Source organism: Oryx dammah, unplaced genomic scaffold (genome assembly GCF_014754425.2).
Source record: "Oryx dammah isolate SB20612 unplaced genomic scaffold, SCBI_Odam_1.1 HiC_scaffold_23, whole genome shotgun sequence".
NCBI lineage: Eukaryota > Metazoa > Chordata > Mammalia > Artiodactyla > Bovidae > Oryx > Oryx dammah.
Window position 1 is genome coordinate 97210362 of NW_024070207.1, and position 22443 is coordinate 97232804.

Genomic DNA, 22443 nt, shown 5'->3' on the forward strand with positions numbered 1-22443 from the left:
ATGCTCTCTAAGTAGCTTTCAAATATACAGTACAGTCTTGTTACTAAATGGGGCTTCCCAGGGGGCTCGGTAATAAAGGATCTGCCTGCCGATGCAGGATTTGCAGGAGACATAGGAGACCTGGGTTCGATTCCTGGGTCGGGAAGATCCCCTGGAGAGGGAAATGGCAGCCCACTCCAGCATTCTTGCCCAGAGAACCCCATGGACAGAGGAGCCTGGTAGGGTGCAGTCCATGGGGTCACTAAGAGTCAGACACGACTAAGCAACTAACACACACATACAAAAAGTGATGTATCAATCTAAAATCAATACTGTCTGTCACTGGGCTGTTCACTCTACCTTCTGTTATTACAGTTACTTTCTGAGTTTTCACTATTATTACCCATATTTTACAGATAAAGAAATTGTGGATTACAGAGTATATAATACGTTAAAGCACATAACTTGTACATAATAGAGAGTGACACTGTGACACTGTGAATTGGATTCCTCTCTTGGTAATTTGGAAAGTTTGGCTGGACCATGAGGATTAGAACAAAGATTGCATTTAACTTGTTGGATGCTAGATTTCATAAAGTAGGGGCTCAGAAACATGATTTAAAGACTGGCCCTTTAAAGTTTTAGTTTCATCTGTCCAAATTAAAAAACAATGGGATTGGTATTAAATTTGTATTTAAACTGTTTCTTTTTTAAATTTATTTATTTTAATTGGAGGCTAATTACAATATTGTGGTTTTGCCATACATTTACATGAATCGGCCACAGGTGTACAAAAGGAAAACCAATCAAACAGACCCAATTGTGACAAATTATTCTTATAATTTTACTTTAATATGCACAAGCATATAGATAGATGTAAAGCTCTGTAGCTTTAAAATATGCTGTTAGAACTGTAAACCTAACAATTTGTGTGTGTATACATATCTCTTGGAAGAGAAGCTGAACACCAAGACAAAGCCTAGCATTCCTATACAGGACAGGAATTTCAGATGTGTTGTGAAGTAACTGGTGAATTTGGGAAGGGGTGAGGCCAAAGGCAGCCTTTTAGAAAGGGAAGAGGCTGTTGGAACTGGGAACTGAGAAGAGAACTACTGACAAGAGTCTTCAGGGATAACACACTTCCCTTTGTGTGTCTGTGTGGTAGAGTCTGTGGCCTGGAGTACAATGAGGAAGAAGTACTAGAGCAGGTTCTGGTGGCAGGAATATTATTTTCTTCTACATGCAGCTATGGAAACATTGCTTAATATTCCTCAGATCTTAACTGTCATGGACAAAAAAAAAGTGACAATAACGGGAAATGTTGGTTCCAATTGCTTCCCTCTTTCATGAGTTCTCTTTCAATTATACATGCTTTTATTCCTCCCTAAATCATCAGTTTGTTCCTTAATAACATGTATTCCTCAATGGTGCAATAGAAAACTGCAGTCTTCTCTTTGTGGCCCTTTCCCCTTAATTCTTTTTTGATTTTTGCACCAACAATCCCTAATTTTTAGAAAAAAAGACAATAGCATACAAGTGAATCAAGGTGCAGAATTCCTTAAATGTTACGAATCAATTTCTGGATCTTTATTGATTGCTACATGGATTGATCACATCAATGTAAGTATTTTAATCAGTTTGTCTACAGAGATTGCAGCTACAAAATAAAAAGTATAATTTGTTTATTCAGTTGTTACAAATGTAGGAAGGGGAAATGTAAATAGGATTAACAAGATTTTTATGCAGAACCAAGTCTACCTCCTTTTCTTTCCAGAGAGACTGTTCTATAAACTGTGGTACTGATTTTCCTAGCCAGGCTATTAAACATGTTTGGTTAGATTGTGTTTTGAATCAAAACAGGTTATTGGAGTAAATGTCTATGTGGCATGTTTGTACATGCTCAGTTGCTAAGTTGTGTCCAACTCTTTGTGACCCATGGACTGTAAGCCCACCAGGCTCCTCTGTCCATGGAATTTTCCAGGAAAGAAAACCAGGGTGGGTTACCGTTTTCTCCTCCAGGGGATCTTCCCGACCCAGGGATCAAACCCGCATCTCCTGCATTGACAAGTGGATTCTTTACCACTGGGCCACCTGGCAAGCCCGTCTCTCCGGGACACTTGTGTTTATAAAACTATTTCATAGCTAGATGATGTGGAGCATCCCTCAGACTGTATTCTTGCAAAGGACTGCTTTTGAGTCAAATAAGAGAAAGAAGGTAATAATAGAATATTATAACTCTTTTTGCAAAAATATGACATTTCAATTCACATTTTGTGATAGTCTGAATAACGTGTGAGAAAACCACAGTGTGTCTCTGTGTGTATGGAATACATGCATTTGTATGATTTGTATGTGAATATTAGCCTTTGATTGCTAAGAGTTACTTTCGCTAAAATTTAGACCTTACTGTGGATTGTGGTATGGATATATATTAGCCAGGTAAAGTAGACCTTAGTGGGAACATGCATCTTGGCCGACTGTGTGGGTGTGCATTATGTGAATTTGTAATTTTTTACTTTATTCATTTTTGGCTGTCCTGGGTCTTCATTGCTGCAAGTGGGCTTTTGTAGTTGCAGTGATCCAGGGCCACTCTCTAATCGCAGTGTGCAGACTTCTCATTGCAATGGCCTCTCTTATTGCAGAGCACAGGCTCTAGGGCACATGGGCTCAGGAGTTGTGACACACAGGCCCTAGAGTGCAGGCTTAGTAGTTGTGGCACAGGGGCTTAATTGCCCCATGGCATGTGGAATCTCCCCAAACCAGAGATCAAACCCATGTCCCTTACATTGGTAGGAGGATTCCCAAACACTGGATCACTAGGAAAGTCCTTATTGCTTTTAAAAAATACACGTTGTACTAAATATCATGGATTGAGTCAACATTAGTTGAAAACTGAGGTTATGAGTTATTCTTCATTTTTCATATTCATTAATATGATGTTGTTAGGGGAAGCACACTGACTGAAACTGCCCACCCTGGCCAGGCACCATAGTAACTATTTGCATGAGTCATTTTACAACAGGAGGTCCTGGTAAGGAACAGGGAACTAATAAGCCCCAACAAGCAGAAGAGTTCAGGAAAGGTCAAAAGGAGATAGCACATGTCCGACCACCTCCCAGAATCCTTCTCGCTGGCATCCATCTTGGCTGAACAAGGCATGCACCACCAGGAAGGACTCTGACTCAGAATGATTGACTAAAGACAACCCAGAAACTAACCCCATCACCATAAAACCGAAGACTGCGAGCCACATGGCAGAGCACTTCTCCTCGGTTCCCTTACCCTGCTGTTCTCTGCCTGGGTGCCTTCTTCCAATAAAGTCTCTTGCTTTGTCAGTACATGTGTCTCCTCGGACAATTCATTTCTGAGTGTTAGACAAGAGCCCGGTTTTGGGCCCTGGAAGGGGTCCCCTTCCTGCAACAATGTGATTCAGGAAATTTTTTGCTAGCTACTAAAATATAAACTTTTAAAATTTAATCTCTCAATAATTTCTATGTAATGTACACTTCAATCTGGAGAATTTAGATGATTCATGTTCTATATTAGCTTCCCAGGTAGCACTAGTGGTCAAGAACTTGCCTGCCAATGCAGGATATGTAAGAGACGTGGGTTCAATCCCTGATCGGGAAGATGCCCTGGAGTAGGAAATGGCAACCCACTCCAGTATTCTTGCCTGGAGAATCCCATGGACAGAGGAGCCTGGTGGGCTACAGTCCATGGGGGTGGCAAAGAGTTGAACACTAATGAATGACTTAGTACACACGCATGTTCTGTATTCTCAGGATACTGCTGCATTATTTAAGGTACATAGGTATAGAATGAGTGCAGTATCCTTTCTTTACTCCCTTCTTAGGAGGCAGTGAAAGATGTGGGGTTTCATGTCAAACAGTCATCAGCTGAAAGCCTGACTCTATGCATTCCAAGCTGTCTGAACTTGCCTATAGTGATTTACTCATCAGAAAAATGGTACTAATGATATGAGATGTTAAGAGGATTAGATGATGCATTTATGATTATGCTACTATTACACAGTTGATTGATTACAGTCAATACACAGTAGCTTTTATTTTAGGAACTAGACTGACCCTGAGAAAGTAGTCTACTCAGTATATAAAAAGTTCACCTTAATTTTTAAATTTTAGGCTCTCCTATTAAAATCCCAAAAATATAATGCTTTTTCTCTTCCCTCATATTTTGTTCTTTCTCTTTTTTAGCTAGTCACTAAAATCTATTTTATGCTGTTTTTGCTAGAAAGGTTAGCAGATAATGCAGTTACAAAATATATGAATAGCTTTTGGAATCAATAAATCCCAAAGATTAGTATGAGAAAGGACTTAATCTTCAAAACGTAGCTTATAAAAAATATAGATTTATATAGGCTTTTGACATTTCTAATATTATTTTCCTGAGTTACTATTTAATTTCAAGTGTATCTGTCTTTGCACTCTAAGGAAATTGTAAAGTTCCTAAGGTCAGGGACATTAGATCATGTCTATTTATTTCTATTGCAGAGCTTTCTCTCAGTTCAGTTCAGTTTAGTCACTCAGTTGTTTCCAACTCTGTGACCCCATGAATTGCAGCACGCCAGGCCTCCCTGTCCATCACCAACTCCCAGAGTTCACCCAAACTCTTGTCCATCGAGTTGGTGATGCCATCCAGCCATCTCATCCTCTGTCATCCCCTTCTCCTCCTGCCCCTAATCCCTCCCAGCATCAGAGTCTTTTCCAATGAGTCAACTCTTCGCATAAGATGGCCAAAGTACTGGAGTTTCAGCTTTAGCATCAGTCCTTCCAAAGAACACCCAGGACTGATCTCCTTTAGGATGGACTGGTTGGATCTCCTTGCAGTCCAAGGGACTCTCAAGAGTCTTCTCCAACCCCACACTTCAAAAGCATCAGTTCTTCAGTGCTCAGCTTTCTTCACAGTCCAACTCTCACATCCATACATGACCACTGGAAAAACGATAGCCTTGACTAGATGGACCTTTGTTGGCAAAGTAATGTCTCTGCTTTTGAATATGCTCTCTAGGTTGGTCATAACTTTCCTTCCAAGGATCTTTCTCTACTTGGGGCTTAATAATGCAGAGAGTAGTAGATCTTATTTTAATCATGTTCTTTAAATTTATTTTAGTGTGGTAGTCATGTAGTAGATATTATTTTAAATTATTTCAAGAGTATATGTATTTAGTCTATTGAATACAGACCATTAAACACTGGTATTCTGTACTGTGTTATGAAAAGCATGGTAGCTCATAAAGCTGAATATGTTTTTTATCCAGTCCATTCTGAAGGAGATCAGCCCTGGGATTTCTTTGGAAGAAATGATGCTAAAGCTGAAACTCCAGTACTTTGGCCACCTCATGTGAAGAGTTGACTCATTGGAAAAGACTCTGATGCTGGGAGGGATTGGGGGCAGGAGGAGAAAGGGATGACAGAGGATGAGATGGCTGACTGGCATCACCAACTCGATGGACATGAGTTTGAGTGAACTCTAGGCGATGGTGATGGACAGAGAGGCCTGGTGTGCTGCGATTCATGGGGTCACAAAGAGTCGGACATGACTGAGCAACTGAACTGATTTAGGAAAGAATGCATGTGTAGAAGATTTGAATGATTTTTAGAACTTAGTTACTTTCCGCAGATGCTATAAGGAAAGTCTGATGAGGGGGTGGGTGGGAGTAGATGTGAAATCGGCAAGATGACAGAATCAGAGGCTCCTGGTTTTACTTTCCATTAAAGAAAGACCAGCTAGCAACTATCCTCAGACAAGAAGGCCTTTGCGGGGAGGGAGACGGGGAAAAAATCCCAGAACCCAGAGGTGAGGCTGAAGCACTCTCCTCTGGACCACATAGCAACTTCACTCTGACCACACAGCCCCTCCTGCAGGCCTGCACAGAGCCACACCAAAAGATTTCTCCAGCAGGGAAAAGAGATTTCTGTGTGAACTTCCAGGTTCCACAACATTCTGGGAAACTTCTCTTGAGATCCACTTCTTTCCATCTCACAGGGAACATTGGGAGAAAAGGGAGTGACTCCCTGGGATTAGCTTGAAATAAAAGGGAGATGGGGCAGGGTTTACAGCATTCAGTGCATAGATTTTGATGGACTGTGTACCTGATGGCAGTGGTACCCCTATCAGCACAGCGAGCAGTTCTGCCCACCTGTGGTGTGGAGCCAGTAATCTCATTTGGTCAGGGAGCACAAGAGCAGCTCTACCCACATGAGGTGCCCAGCCAGAAATCTGGCCCAACCATTGGAATGTGTCCTATATCCCTGCTTAGGCAGGGTCACAAGCCAACAGCTCCATCCAGATGCCTCATCCAGAGCACAGCCTCTAGGCTTGCCCAGCCAGGAAGCCCAAACAGTGACTCTGAGAAATCGTGGAACCCAGTGCACCTATCTGCCTGGCTTTGGAGCCCAGCATACAGCCCATTTGATGGCTGAGCAGATTTCCCATTATATAAGCTATGCAGGAAACCCAGGTTCAATCACTAGGTCAGGGCGATCCCCTGGAGAAGGGGATAGCTACCCACTCCAGTATTCTTGCCTGGAGAATTCCATGGACAGAGGAGCCTGATGGGCTACAGTCCATGGGGTCACAAAGAGTCAGACATGACTGAGCAACTAACACCTCTTCACTTCATTTCAAGCTATTGAACTACAAAAGTAGCTATTTCATTTATCTTACAGTCTTTCCATGTGCTATCAATTTTCTTCCTCACAATGCAAAGATTCGTTAGGTATGCTAGAACTATTATGAACAGTGCTGTAAATAGTTTCCTTATTTAAAGGCATAATTTTTATTTTACACACTGAAGATTCCTTAGTTACTCTAATGATAGACCTCAAAGAGGATAGTATCCTTATCTTCTGTTTAATTGTTAAGAGATCAGGAGAGCATGACATAGATATCACTGGCCATGCTATACAGTTCTACTTGGTTTATGATTTTTGCATCCTCCCAGAGCTGAATTTCATTTCTCCCTGCTCCTGCCACACAACTGACAAAGCTGTGGTTGTTTTAACAGGCAAGATGGAAGAGCAGGGTACAGCTGGTTCCAGCAAATAAAAATACATCTTTATGTTTCCCTTATTTGAGACTCCAGTGTTGTGTATGTTCTTTCTCCAGTTTCAGTGGTTGAGGGGTCCAAGGTTTCAAGGTAAATATTTCCTTGTCCATGATATTGCTGAGTGTCAGTGTGGAAATAATACAATTAGAAGACTTTGACCTCCCACTTGGCCTTAGATAACTCACTTTTTTTTTTTTTTAAGTTTTCTCAGTTATAAGATGGAGATAATAATTCTTTGGGGTTTCTCTGTATTGTCAACCCCAAAACAACAAAAAAACCCACAAAGATTGTGAATGAGCATTTTGAAAAATTTTTAAGTAGCTATACTAACACAAATTTTTAAATAGCTATACTAACACAAATTTTTAAGTAGCTATACTAACACAATTATAACTAATCAAGCTCTCCTGAATTTCCTCTCCTTATAAAAAGGCTTCTGTGGATTTGAAGTTGCTCTGGTGTTAAGAAATCTAAATTCTGTTTGTGTCTATTTATGTCTGTGTGACAACTAATACCAATGTGGATAATTGCTGCAGTGAAGAAACCCATACAATTTCACTGAAGAAACTTATTTTCACCAGTAAGTGATAAGTGGCCTTATTTGTGACTCTTACTTTGAAAATACATTTTCATCTTAAGCAAAAGCTAGAATTGAGTGAGGTTTTAGTTGAATGCTATCACCCTGGATAAACACCATCAAAAAGTTTTTTTTTTTTTTTCCTCTTGGCTTCTTTCCTATGTACCCTTTTCAAACACTTCTTACTCCCTTCTCTTTCACAAATGTATGCTGGGTATCTTGTCTGTGATGTTGGTGGTATTAGGTACTTATATAAAGTGATCCTTTAATTTTTAGCAAAATCTGAGTTTGATAATATGGTCTCCATCTTATAGATAAGGAGACATGCTTCTTGAAGTACAAGGTCACGTAATGAAAATATGGAAAAGAAGGTATTCTAAGTGTGTCTTCTGACTATAAATATGTTGCTATTTCTGTGACATGTGCATATTCCTTAATGCATTTTTAAAGTTGAGGAAATTTTAGACAATTGATTCCAATTTTGGTTAAATGGAAGACTGAAATTTCCTTTCTTTTTTTTTAAATTAAAAAAATTATTTAGTTTTGGCTGCTCTTGGTCTTCACTGGGACTCTTGTTGCTGTATGCAGTCTTTCTCTGATTGCAGCAAACAGGGGCTACACTCTAGTTGTGGTGTGACTGGCTTCTTGTTGTGGTGACTTCTCTTATTGCTGAGCATGAACTCTAAGGCATGTGGGCCTCAGTAGTTGTGGTGTGCGGGCTTAGTTGCCCTGCAGCGTGTGAGGTCTTAATTCCTAGACCAGGGATCAATCAATGGAATCCTTGTCCCCTACACTGGTTGGCGGATTCTTAACCATCAGGGAAGCCCTAGATCTCCTTTCTTACCTCCCTTGCACATCCTAGCTTTTCTAATTAACTACTGCCTATGGAGTCATTTCACACTACAGTTTGGTTTACCTGATTTATTTATGTCACAGAGAAATTCATTTAGTCATGTAGTTGAACATTTGAGTGTCTGTGGCTTCCCTGGTGGCTCAGAGGTTAAAGCGTCTGCCTCCAATGCAGGAGACCCAGGTTCGATCCCTGGGTCAGGAAGATCCCCTGGAGAAGGAAATGGTAACCCACTCCAGTATTCTTGCCTGGAGAATCCCATGGACGGAGAAGCCTGGTAGGCTACAGTCCACGGGGTTGCAAAGAGTCGGACATGACTGATCGACTTCACTTTCCCTTTCCTTTGTTTAAAAAGGGGTGATTTGTGTTAAAATACAATGGGATGAAGCAGATAATTAGCACATTGAGTGATGCATATAGTACTAACCTTAAATACAAAGGAAGTGACAAATAGCCTTTGTTTTGCATGTGATTGCAGTGGAAAGAATGAGAAAGGCATGTATTATGATGCTGGAAACTGTGATAAATTCTGGTCAGTAAAAAAAGAAGGAAAATGAAGGAGACCTTTTGGGGAGGAAGAGACCGCTTTGGATAGGGATCATTTCACATTTTGGTTTAAAAAAAAAAGATGAGGGTAGAACAGGGTTTAATTATTAAAATGTGAGGGAAATATTGTAGACTTTTAATAAATCCTATTATTTAAAAAAGCTTCTCCTCTTTTCATCCATTCAACAAATAGTTATTGAGGATCTACTTTGTATCCAGCATTTTCTGTGTAGTGAGAACTTAGAGGCTAATTAAAAGTATCCTTATTTCCACAGGGTGTTAAGCCTAGAGAAGAGAGGAAATAAACAAACAAAACAAAATATATATATATACACATATACACACCCATCTCATAGAGATAAATATTATGAAATTAAAGATAAAGCAGGGGAAGGTGGGGTGGTAGAGAATGATCAATGGTGATAATTGGAGTATGGTAATCTGAGGAGGACTCTCCAAAGAGGTGACATTTGAACTATACCTGAATAAAATAAACCATATGTGCATCTAGGAAGAGAACATTGCAGACGGAAGAGCAAATTCAAAAGCTCTGAGATGGGGTATTTCTCATTCTCAATGGAGACTTGAGATTTTATCCCAAGTGTAATGGGAGACCTCTGAGCATTGTAGTTGGAGAGGAATATGACCTGAATTTGGTGTTTAAAAGATCACTCTGGTTTACTCTGTGGAAAATAATCTACAGTGTGAAAAGAACTGCAGTCAGAAGGTAAGGTGAGAGGCTTTTGCTATTGTGTGGCAAGATATGATGGCTCAGAGAAGAGTAGTTTAAGAGTAGAGATGGTAATAAGAGTAGAGGCTCTCCCTTTGGGAATACATTGTGAAGATATTGCAAACTTCAGCACAGAATTGGAGAAGTCAAAGCTAGCCTGGCAACTCTTGAGTGATGATGCTGTTTACCAAAATGGGGAACATGACAAGATAAGCAAATTTAGAAGTAGGAAATTATGAGAGTTCTTATGATAATGCTCCTTCTTTTTATTGACGTGTAGTTGATTTAGAATGTATTAGTCTCAGGAGTACACCAACGTGATTCTGTTACACCTACATGCATGTGTGCTCAGCCACTTCAGTTGTGTCCGACTCCTTGTGACCCCATGAACTATAGCCCACCAGGCTTCTCTGTCCATGGAATTCTCCAGGGAAGAATACTGGAATGGGTTGTCATTTCCTCCTCCAGGGGATCTTCCCAGCCCAGGGAACGAACCAGCATCTCCTGCATTGCAGGCAGATTCTTTACCACTGAGCCATCAGGGGAGCCCTTATATGGTTATACCTACATAAATATATTCTTTTTCAGATTTTTTCCATTATAGATTATTATAAAGATATTGAATATAGTTTGCTATGCTATGCAGTGGGTCCTTGTTGTTTATTTTTTATATATAGTAGTGTGTATCTGTTAATACCTAACTCTTAATCCCTCCATCTTTTCCCTTTGGTAATCATAAATTTGCTTTCTATGTCTGTGAGTCTATTTCTGTTTTGTAAATAAGTTCATTTGTATCATTTTTTTTAGATTCCACATAAAAGTGATAAAGATGTATACACAAATGATGAAATATTACTCAGCCATAAAAAAGAATGAAATAATGCCATTTTTAGCAACATGAGTGAACCTAGAGATTATCATACTAAGTGAAGTAAGTCACATAGAGAAAGACAAATTTCATGATATTGCTTGTATGTGGAAGATAATGCTTTATTTTAAATTCCTATTACATATGCTAGTAGAGGTATCATGTGGGCAACTGACTATATTACAATCTGGAGTTCAATAAAAATTGGGGAGAGTGTGTGTGTGTGGGTGTGTGTGGGTGTGGGTGTGTGTGATAAAATCACGCTATTCAATTGAATTACCTGCAGAGTTAGTCCCAGGACTGATCCTCTGGGTATATCCAGGTCAAAAACAGGAGAATTTCAAATTTAAGTCTCAGACTGGAGAAGGACCAGAACACAGGAATTGTCATGTTATAAGAATAAAAAAAGGAGGGGATCCAGAAAGGAATAAATTACTTATTAGGCCCAATGCTCTTGAATAAGATGAAAATACTAAATTTCGCCATGACACCTTATTGGCGACCTTGACAAGAACATGTCACTAGGAAATTAGAACAAAATTCTGATTGGAATGAATTCAAGGGACCCTAGGAGATGAAGACGTGGAAACAGTGATTTATAAACAACTCTTTTTGGTAATTTTTCTACAAAGTGGAGCAGAAAATATCGAGTGGTTACTGGAAAGAAAAAATACATCAGGAGAATTTTTATTTGGTTTGGTTATTTCACATGATGGGAGTTATAAGAGCCTTTTTGGTTTTGGTTTGTTTGTTTTTTTAATGACAAGAATTATCCCCACCTCAAGACAGAACAATAATATAGGAAAATAAGGAGAAAAATACAGGACAAATATTTAATTGGGCAAAATGTTGACATCCAATGCACAAACGAAAGGCTTTGCCTTAGTAGAATAAAGAGTTCATCCTTTGTTTCAAAAGGTGGAGAATATGGGTACAGATGTCAGTGGCCTGGTAGATGTGGTAATGGGAGGAAAAGATGGTTCTCTTCTAAATATTTTTTTTCCTCAATGAAGTACAAAGCAGTGCTTTGAGAAGGAGGAATAGAAACAGGGATTTGGGCAACTGATTGCAGAAGTAAGATAATCATTAGAAAATGGGAAAATGTATTGATGAGGGAAATACATGGAGCAGAATTTCAGCTAGTGTTGAAGGCACATTTAAGATTCATGCCATATGTAACCAGGTCCTGTGGTATGTGATTTTCTCTAGCCATGTATAACCATTTGGGTGCAGGTACAAGAATGGCAGAGATTAAGATTTAACCAGGATTGGGGTTTTATCAGAAGACTTATAAGAGTCAAGGGAGTTAAAAGTATACTCAAAGAAGGGAAAATAGTAGTCAGTGGAGCCTAAGCTGGGAAGGTAAGGAACTGAAGCAAGGCACAATTAATGCTGAAAAGGTGCTGAGGGTCATTGGATTGTTAACATGTTGGAGTAGAAGAATTGGAGGTTTGGGAATATTATAAGGGCCTGATCCACAAGGTAAAAAGTAGGGATTGGAAGGTGGGATAACTGAAGTTGAGATTTGGAATTGGTGTAAGTATTGCCAGAAACAAAGGCTAGAGTCTGACTGTAGGGATCATCTTACCTACTGTCTGTAGTGAGATGAGGACTAGATGAATGGAGGCAGTGAGATCCAGTGCCAGGATGTGAATGGATAGTCTTTGTAAATATTTGAATCAAGAACTTTGAGAGTAGTTAAAGGGAGCAAGTCAGTAATTCAGACACTAAGTAACCTCAGTGAAGATGGAGGAGTGAAAAGGGAGTAGTTGATTGCAGTAAGGATATTGGTGAACACTGCAACCTGATGGCTCTGTTCCCTTCTCACATCAGTCCTGGGTATTCACTGGAAGGACTGATGTTGACGCTGAAATTCCAATCCTTTGGCCACCTGATGCGAAGAGCTGACTCATTGGAAAAGACTCTGATGATGGGAAAGATTGAGGGAAGAAAGAGAAGGGGGCGACAGAGGATGAGATGGTTGGATGGCATCACCAACTCGATGGACATGGGTTTGGGTGGACTCCTGGAGTTGGTGATGGACAGGGAGGCCTGGTGTGCTGTGGTTCATGGGGTTGCAAAGAGTTGCACACGACTGAGCAACTGAACTGACTGACTGACAACCTGATGGCTCTGTTCCCTTCTCACTAGGGTAAAGTATATGCACATACTTCCATTTACAGATGAATTCCTTCATTACCAGAAATAGAATTTCACTGCAGATCTGTGCTTCTAATCTTTCTCACTGCTGCTGCTGCTAAGTCGCTTCAGTCGTGTCTGACTCTGTGCGACCCATCAATGGCAGCCCACCAGGCTCCCCTGTACCTGGGATTCTCCAGGCAAGAACACTGGAGTGAGGGTTGCTATTTCCTTCTCCAATGCATGAAAGTGAAAAGTGAAAGTGAAGTGGCTCAGTCGTGTCCGACTCCTAGTGACCCCGTGGACTGCAGCCTACCAGGCTCCTCCGTCCATGGGATTTTCCAGGCAAGAGTATGGAATGGGTTGCCATTGCCTTCTCCAATCTTTCTCACTACCAATTTCCTATCCCAGACAATTTTACCTGTTATTTTGGAAATGTAAAGAAGTTACTTGACTTCCTCGTTTACATTTATGAGTGAGTTTTTAGTCACTATTCATGAAATGAAACAATCTTACTTGAATAAATATGTGTAGATATTTGATGATGCTGTGTGTAGTTTTGCTCACTCTATTTTGCACACTAGATTTGCCAAGAACTTGAAGCTCCCCACTATTCTGTACCTATGTTATATGGAAATACTTTTCTTGCTGAATTTTTTATGAATATGGTTAAAATTTTTTAAGTATATTTAATTGAGAGGCATGACAAACCAGCATAACAAAGTTTCACCTATAATTTTGATAGTTTTCCATCTGTTTTGGGAGCTTGATGCAATCCTAATAAGGGGATAGCAATTTCATTATTAAATGGGGCTAACATTATTTTGGCTACCAATTATACTTAAGAGTAATTGTCATAATTAACTCATGATTTTAATACAAGTGGAACTGCATGTCTCCTTTTTCTCAGCACAATTATTTTGAAATTGATCCCATTTTGTAGCTGACATAGCTAGATCACACTCTTAAAAAGTAATTATTTTGTGGTTTTATTTTTACAAATAACTGATACAACAATGTGGTATTCACAATGCTATAAAATGTGAGAAGAGTATTTGTGAATATTGATTTCATAGGCGATAAAACTGATAAAATGTCAATAAACCCAAGCAGAAGGTCATTGAGAACTGTTTATAAGCATTAGGTATTAAATTTACAGATGTAGAATCAAAGTTGTACATATATGGTGGGATGGACACTCACCATGAATTCTGATGGATGTTACAATGAGAGAGAGAAAAAAGCCAAGTTAAGTAGTAAATAGAAAAATGTCTAAGCATCTTCCCGTGCATCATCTTCTCCCATTAAGCTGATTTTTATCACTTTGTGTATAGGAGTCTTAACAGAATCATATTTCCATCCCTTCCTGGTGAACAACCTCTCAAGGATGTCTGGCATCCGGTAGTCCTTGCTTAGAATGAAATCTTTAAATGCAATTGTTCCATAAAGATCTTCAAGAATGTCCTGTTTAAGAAACTTCTTTCCAAAAATCCCACCTTCAAGTAAGGCCTTGGGATCAATCAAAGGTTCGTCATTTATTAGCTTTTTCCACAACTTGGGTTGCAGGTACCATGCACCATACCTTATCTTCACCCAGTCAGGTTTATAAGGATTGTGTGGTTTCTGGAGTTTCCTCTCCCAGTTTTGTTCCTCCGTGGAGAATTTTTTCACCTCCATTTTACCTATCTTGATGCTGAACCTTACCGTTGAAGAAACCTGGGATACTTTCTTCATGCGGGTTTTGTTATGGATTGGTGGGCAGTCGCAGCCAACTTCACACAGTTTCATGATGAACTGTTCGTCAATTCCCAAGTCTCCGAAAGTAGAAATCCATTTGCAGAATTTCCGAATTCCTTTTGGTACATTAAAAGACAAATCAGTGAGTGAATCCTTTCTGCTTGACTTTTTGTCTTCATAATACAAACTGGCTGGGTGTGATACGGGAGCCTCCTTGACAGGTTCCAGCTCGACCATCTCAGGGCTTTTTTTACAAAGCTTTGTGGGGGACTTCTTTTTTCTCCTGGAACCCAGACTGTAAGCCCACAAGTCCTCCAGCTTTCTGTCAGGATCGAGCACTTCCAGCACCTTTAATAAGAGGTCTGCAGGTAGATCTTCCTCCAGCTTTGTGTAGAGCGCAAATGGATGCGTGGTCAGGTGGGCTTCAATTTTCTCCACGAATGCTTTCCGTGCTTGCTGGGCTGATGAAAGCGTGGAGAACACCTCTGCTTCCGCAGGCAGCTTTTTCTTTGGTGGGGCATGCTGGGGAACTCTGTGAGCAATCACGGGGAGAAAGCCCTCATTAGGTCCTCGAGTGATCAGATCTTTACAAGGTGGGCAGCCCTTCCGGAAGTCGTCCAGCCCCTCTTTCACAAATACCCACTGCCGGCTGTCCAGGTATGTGGGGAACTTCAGGAGTGCCCTCTTGTGCTTTGCGAAACACTTGGAGGGTAACTTGTCTTTGTACCAGGGCTTGCAGTTCATACCCAGGGGCATTGGTTCCAGTGGCCCCGGCCCTAGCAGCCACTTCTTGTCTGCCATGGTTCCCCTGGCCTCGAGGGGGACTCACCGCTTTAGTAGTTTGTTGTCCAGGCTTCTCTGGTTGCTAGGAGACCACGTAGCCAGGTGCCGCTAGATTCTTCCTGGAGGCGGCACCATATGAATGCAGGCACCATATGAAACCTACGTTCTCCCAGGATGCGCAGTGAAGGCACATTTTTTTTGTTGTTGTAGTTACTGTGTTGTTGTTACTAGTCCATTGTATGGACATAGCATCACTTATTTATGCACTCACCTTTTGATGGACATTTGGATTATTTGCAATTTGAGGCTATCACAAATAAAGTTGCTGCAAATATTTGTGTTTCTGTCTTTGTTTGTCCATATGCTTTCATTTCTCTTGGGTAAACTTTAACTGATGGAAAGCTGGGAGCAGATGAAGTTTTATGTTTTAGACCACTACCAAACTTTTCCAAACTGGTTGTACTAGTTAATATTTCTTCTAGTTGTGTATAGGGGCTTCCCAAGTGGTGCTAGTGGTAAAGAATCTGCCTGCCAATGCAGGAAACTCAGGAGACATGGGTTTAATCCCTGGGTTGGGAAGTCCCCTAGAGCAGGACGAGGTAACCCAATCCAGTATTCTTGCCTGGACAATTCCATGGAGAGAGGAGACTGGAGAGCTATAGTCCACGGGGTCACAGAAAGTCGGACACAATTGAACATGCACACACACACATATACACACACTAGTTGTATTTGGGAATGGCACTCCCTCTACACTTTCCCCGATACTCAGTAAGGTTAGTCATTTTAATTTTGGATGCTCTAATAGGTGTATGGGCATCCCTGGTAGCTCACCTGGTAAAGAGTCTGCAATTCAGGAGACTTGGATTTGATCCCTGGGTTGGGAAGATCCCCTGGAGAAGGGCATGGCAGCCCACTCCAGTCTTCTCGCCTGGAGAATCCCCACGGACAGAGAATCCTGGTGGGTTAGAGTCCAGGGGGTCTCAAAGAATCAGACATGTTGCTGCTGCTGCTGCTAAGTTGCTTTAGTCATGTCCGACTCTGTGCAACCCCATAGAGAGCAGCCCACCAGGCTCCTATGTCCCTGGGATTCTCCAGGCAAGAATACTGGAGTGGGTTGCCATTTCCTTCTCCAATGCATGCACACATGCCAAGTCGCTTCAAGCATGTCCAACTCTGTGTGACCCTATGGACTGCAACCCGTCAGGCTCCTCTGTCCACAGGATTCTCTAGGCAAGAATACTGGAGGAATCAGACATGACTGAGTGACTAAGCACAGCACACACAGCACAATAGGTATATAATGGTATCACATTTTGGTTTTAATTTGTATTTCCTTAAGGAATACCAGTGTTGAACATCTGTTCAGGTGCTTATTTGCCATTCATATATGTCCTTTGGTGAAGAGTCTATTCAATTTTTTTGTACTTTTAAAAATTGTTTTGATTGACAACTCTTATTTTTAGAATTATTTGTGTATTCTGGATGTAATATATGATTTGTAAGCATTTTCTTCTCCACTTATGATTTTTCTTTTCATTGTCTTAATACTGTCTTTTAAAGAACAATTTTTACATTTGATGAAGTCCCGTATATCAAGTATATATCCAGTATATGGCTTGTCTTTTTGTGTTGTATCTAAGAAAGCTTTGCCTATCCAAAGTTTGCCTATTCTGCTAAAATTTGTATAATCTTTAGGTTTTATGTTAAGATTTGTCATCTCTTTCAATTCTTTAGATGATGGAAGATATGGATCAAAGTTATTAATTTTTATTTATTTATTTATGTTTGGCAGTACTGGGTCTTTGTTGCTGTGATCAGGCTTTCTCTAGTTGCAGTTAGCAGTGGCTACTCTCTAGTTGTGGTGTGTGGCCTTTTCATTGTGGTGGTTTCTCTTGTTGCAGGAGCACAGGCTCTAGAGCATGGGCCCAGTAGTTGTGGCATTTGGGAAGCAACTTAGTTGCTCCTCAGCATGTGGAATCTTCCCCTACCAGGGATCAAACCTATGTCCCCTGCATTGGCAGATGAATTATTATTCACTGAACTATAAGGTAAGTCCCAAAGTTTTTATTTTTATTCTTCCTGCGGATATCTAGTAGTTTCAAATTTTTTTATTTTTTTTGAAAAGAGAAAAATTTCTCCACTCAATTACCTTTGTAACTTCGTAGGTATGTGTTATCCATATTTCTGTGGGTCCATGTCTAGACACACTTTTCTGTTTCATTGATTTCTCTGTCATTACTCCAATTCTGCTCTGTGTTGATACTTTTGTATTTTACAATAAGCCTTGAAACTAGGCTGCATTAGTTCTCCAACCTCTTTCTTCTTTTACAAAGTTGGTTTGACTCTTACAGGTCTTTTGAATATATATGAGAATTTTTGAATCAACTTGTCAATGTCTTTTAAAAGAAACCTGTTGGGATTTTGATAAGGATTTGTGGAATCTATGAATCAATTTTGAGATATTTGACAGCTTAACAATATTGAGTTTCCTGACCCATGACAAAGGTGCATGTTTTCATTTATGTATATATTCTTTCATTTATCTGAGCAATATTTTGTAGTCAGTGTATACATCTTTCACATCTTTTTGTTGTTGTTCATCTTCTCTGAACTTGTTTCATCTCCTCCTGTCTTTAGCTTCCACTATGGAAAGATACAAAGTTTGTTCTTGCTAAACTATCAAGAAAGCTTTTATTTTACTACTTAAATAGTTAAATGAAAATAGTATGGCAATGCAAATTTATATTATTTCCAGACTTGCAAAAGAAACCACAACCAGTATGATACATTGTGTAAAGTATGTACAGCTTTAATAAAAGAAACAAACCAGCCACTATAACATCGGAAATGTTCTAGAATAGCAATAAACCAAAACTTTTAGTTAGGAGTTTTAGAAAGTAAAGAATTAAATAGCTGAAACTCAGCTTTAAACTATCAGGAGAGGCGCAAATTATTTCCTATAATAATGCAATATATTTGGTATATGAAAGAATATCAAAGGATAAACTACCATTCCTGATTTCACGGAGGAGAAATATTTCACACTGGTACCTTGGTATCTGCCTGGGGTTAGCTCAAGGACTCCCCTTAGATACCCAAATCTGTGGATGTTCAAGTGCCTTATGTAAAATGGTACAGTATTTGCGTATAATCTATGCACATGCCTGTATACTTTAAATCATCTCTAGATTACTTATAATACCTCTTGCAATGTAAATGCTCTGTAAATAGTTGCACCACAAATTCATGTTTTGCTTTTTGGATTTTTATTTTTCCAAATGTTTTCCATCTGCATTTAGCTGGGTTCATGGATGTAGAACCTAAAGATATGGACGGCCGACTGTACTGCATCATTTCATACAAGGGACTTGAAATCTGCAGACGGTGGTATCTGCAGGGGTCCTGAAACCAGTCTCCTTTGGCTGCTGACAGATGACTGTATTCTTATGGCCTCTCTTCTTTCTAGCCTGACTCCTCTGCTCCACACTGATGTGGATTCTTGCTTTTTGAAATTACAGCTTTACTGAGTTAGACCTTACATATTATCAATTCATTCTTTTAAAGTGTGCAGTCTAATGATGGTTTTTAGTGTATTATTAGGATTGTGCAACTATCAAAGCAATCGGTTTTGACACATAGTCATTAATCTCAAAGGAACACCAAACCCATTGGCAGTCACCTCGTCCATCCCCCAGCCACCTCAGCCCTTGGCAGCCACTAATCTACTTTCTGTCTTTTTAAATTTGCCTATTCTGGACATTTGATATAAACGCAATTATAGAATATGTGGTCACTTTTGACTGGCTTCTCTCATTTATCATACCATTTTTGAGTTTCATCCATGGTGTAGCACATATATGTACTTCATTTCTTTGTATTGCCAAATACTAATCAATTATGTAGATATACCATATTTAATATATCTGTTCATCTGTTGGTGAATATTTGGGTTTTTCCACTTTTTTGTTGTTATGAATAATGTTACTACAAACCTTCATGTACAATAGATTTTTTTCTATTCAGTCTTTTGAAATTTATTATAATCTTTTTCTCAGCTTTTGTGATGTATAATTGATAATTTAAAATTTCATATTTTTAAGGTATACAGCTTGATGATTTGATAAACATATACATAATGAAACAATCACCACAATCAAGCTAATCAACATATCATCCCCTATACTGTCCATCTTACTTAGCTTAAGATCTACCCTCTTAGAAAATTTCAAATATATAATATTGTTAACTATATTCACAGTGTTCTACATTAGGTTTTCAGAATTTATTCATCCTAAATGAGTTAGAATTTGTACCCCTTGATCAACAACTTTCCCCGCCTACCAGTCTCTGACAACCAACTCTGTTGCTACTACTGTTCTCTGCTTCTAGGAGTTTGACTCTTTTAGATTTAACATATAAGTGAAATCCTGCAGTATTTGATTTTCTGCATCTTGATTATTTCACTTAGCATGATGCCCTCCAGATTAACCCATGTTGCAAAAGGTACGATTTCCTTCTCTTTGAAGGTTGAATAATATTCTTGTGTGTGTGTGTGTATCTCATATTTCTTTTATTCTTCTCTGGATAGATATTTAATTTGTTTCCATATCTGGGCTATTGTGAATAATGCTACAGTGAACATGGGAGTGAATGTATCTCAGTATCCTGATTTCATTTTCTTTGGATGTATACCCAGAAGTGAGATTGCTAGATCATAAGGTGGTTCTGTTTGTAATATTTTGAGGAATCTCCATACTGTTTTAAAGAACAGTGATAAAAATTTACATTCCCACCAACAATGCACAAGGGTTCTGTTTTCTCCCCTTGCTCAACAACATGTGTTATTTCTTCTTTTTGAAAATAGCTATTCAACTTCACTTTCACTTTTCACTTTGATGCATTGGAGAAGGAAATGGCAACCCACTCCAGTATTCTTGCCTGGGGAATCCCAGGGACGGGGGAGCCTGGTGGGCTGCCGTCTCTGGGGTCACACAGAGTCGGACACGACTGAAGTGACTTAGCAAAGGGTGTGAGATGACATCTCATTTTGATTTTGATTCACATTTCCTTGATGATTTGTGATGTCATGTACCCTTTCATACCTTTTAGTCATTTGTATGTCTTCTTTGTAGAAATGTAGGTCTTCTGCCCGTTTTTTTTTTTTTTAAATTGAAGCATTGTTTTCAGCCATTGAGTTGTATGACTTACTTATATATATATTGGATATTAAGCCTTATGAGATATATGGTTTGAAAATATTTCCCCCATTCTGTGGGTTGCCTTTTCCCTCTGTTGGCTGTTCCTTTTGCTTTGCAGAAGCATTTTTATTTGATAAAATTTCTCTCATCCACTTTTGCTTTTGTTACTTCTGCTTTTGCTGATATATCCAAAAAGTAATTGCCCAGACCAACATCAGGAAGCTTTTTCCCTATGTTATCTTCTAGTAGTGTTACAGTTTCAGTTTCATGTTTAAATCTTAATATATTTTGAGTTTTTTTTTAATGTGAGATAATCTCATTCTTCTGCATGTAGACACCAAATTTTCCCAGCAGCATTTACTGAAGAGAGTATCTTTTCCTCATTGGGTGTTCTTTTCTGCTCCTGTGCTGTGCTCAGTTGCTCAGTTGTGTGTGACTCTTTGCAACTCATGGGCTGTAGCCCACCAGACTCTTCTGTCCATGGATTTTTCCCTTAAAGAATATTGGAGTGGGCTGCCATTTCCTTCTCCAGGGGATCTTCCCCACCCAGGGATCAAACCTGGGTTTCTTGCATTGCAGGCAGAGTCTTTACCACTGAACCACCTGGGAAGCCCCATGGATTTATTTGGTATTTATGTCTGATTTTAATGCCAATATGATGCTATTTTAATTACTGTAGCCTCACAATATATTTTGAAATCAGGAAGTATGGTTTTTATTTCTCAGGATTGCTTTGGCTATTTGGGGTCTTCAATTTGTTACAGTTACTTTGTGACCTAATATGTGTTCTATCCTGGAGCATGTTCTCTGTGCGCTCGAGAACGTGAGTTCTTCTACACTTGTATAATAACTACTGTATATTTCTGTTATGTCATTTTAGTCTATTGTGTTCTCACATCAGTTGCTTCCTTCTTGATTTTCTGTCTGGATGTTCTATCCACTAAGTGAGGTATTGAAGTCTCTTACTATTATTGTACTGCTGTCACTTTCTGCCTTTAAAACTGTCAGTATTTTTCCCGTCTTTATTAATGTATGATTGACAAATAAAGAAGTTTTATATATTTAAAACATATAATATGGAGATATATCAATATCTGCTTTATACATTTAGCTGTGTATTCATATAAATGTTATATAATCTTGTTGAACTGACCCTTTTATCATTACACATTTACCTTCTTTGACTCCAAAGACAGTTTTAGATAAAATGTCTGTTTTGTGTGGTATAAGTGTAGTTACACTTGCCAGGCTGGAGAGGGTGAGCCAAGTTGGACAGGGCTAACTTTAGAGCATCCCTTTGGGGGCCCACCCTGTGACCCCCCACCCTTTAAAATTATGGTGCTGCTCCTCCAGGGTCAAGGACAGGAACTTGGTACTCTTCATGCTTCTATTATATTCCACCTGGCACCAGGATCACATGAAAAAAAAAAAAAAAGAGCTGATGCGTGCAAAGAATTGACTCTTTTGTTCCCCTTCTATAGCAACCTAAACAATATATCCAATAAATACATATATCAGCCAACTCTTATGGGAGCAATAAGGTGACCTGAGCAAAACGTAATACTTAGTTTTGTGCTAAGGAGGCTTGAGAAGCTAATAGGATTTTATGGGGGGGGTGTCTTTATTATTTTACTAATATGCTGACATCTACCTATGACTCCATGCAACTGGTATATGCCACAGAATCTAACAGCAGGAAGGATCTGCATTGCCAAAGAAAAGTGGAGGGAGGGAAAAATGAGACTATTAGAGATATGAGTATGGACTTATCACAGTGTTTGGGGGTGAGAATCAGTGGATCAACTCAGAATTCAGTTCAAGGTTTGATACCTGGGCATTATCCTATGTTGACCTTGGTTACTTAGGTATCAGGGCTTCTAGCACTCTAAACATGCTCAAGATCCAAAAGATTTCTGAAAAAAGCTTGTATATACTAATAAGAAATGCTTTATGTGCTCACTTTT

The 22443-nt window shown here is 39.4% G+C and overlaps 1 protein-coding gene and 1 non-coding gene across 2 annotated transcripts; one reads left to right on the forward strand and one right to left on the reverse strand.

Moving 5' to 3' along the window:
* The first annotated feature begins 8607 nt into the window (after window positions 1-8607).
* TRNAW-CCA lies at window positions 8608-8680 on the forward strand. Its single transcript has one exon. It is a non-coding gene; the product is annotated as a tRNA-Trp (tRNA).
* A 5350-nt stretch (window positions 8681-14030) lies between these two features.
* On the reverse strand, window positions 14031-15296 carry LOC120881667 (protein FAM47E-like). The gene has a single exon (XM_040265338.1). It carries the CDS (start codon window positions 15294-15296, stop codon window positions 14031-14033), a length of 1266 nt encoding a protein of 421 aa, XP_040121272.1.
* Between the last annotated feature and the right edge of the window lie 7147 nt (window positions 15297-22443).

Excerpts from the sequence above, each read along its gene's own strand:
- LOC120881667 (XM_040265338.1), bottom strand. The coding sequence starts at position 15,296 with ATGGCAGACAAGAAGTGGCTGCTAGGGCCGGGGCCACTGGAACCAATG.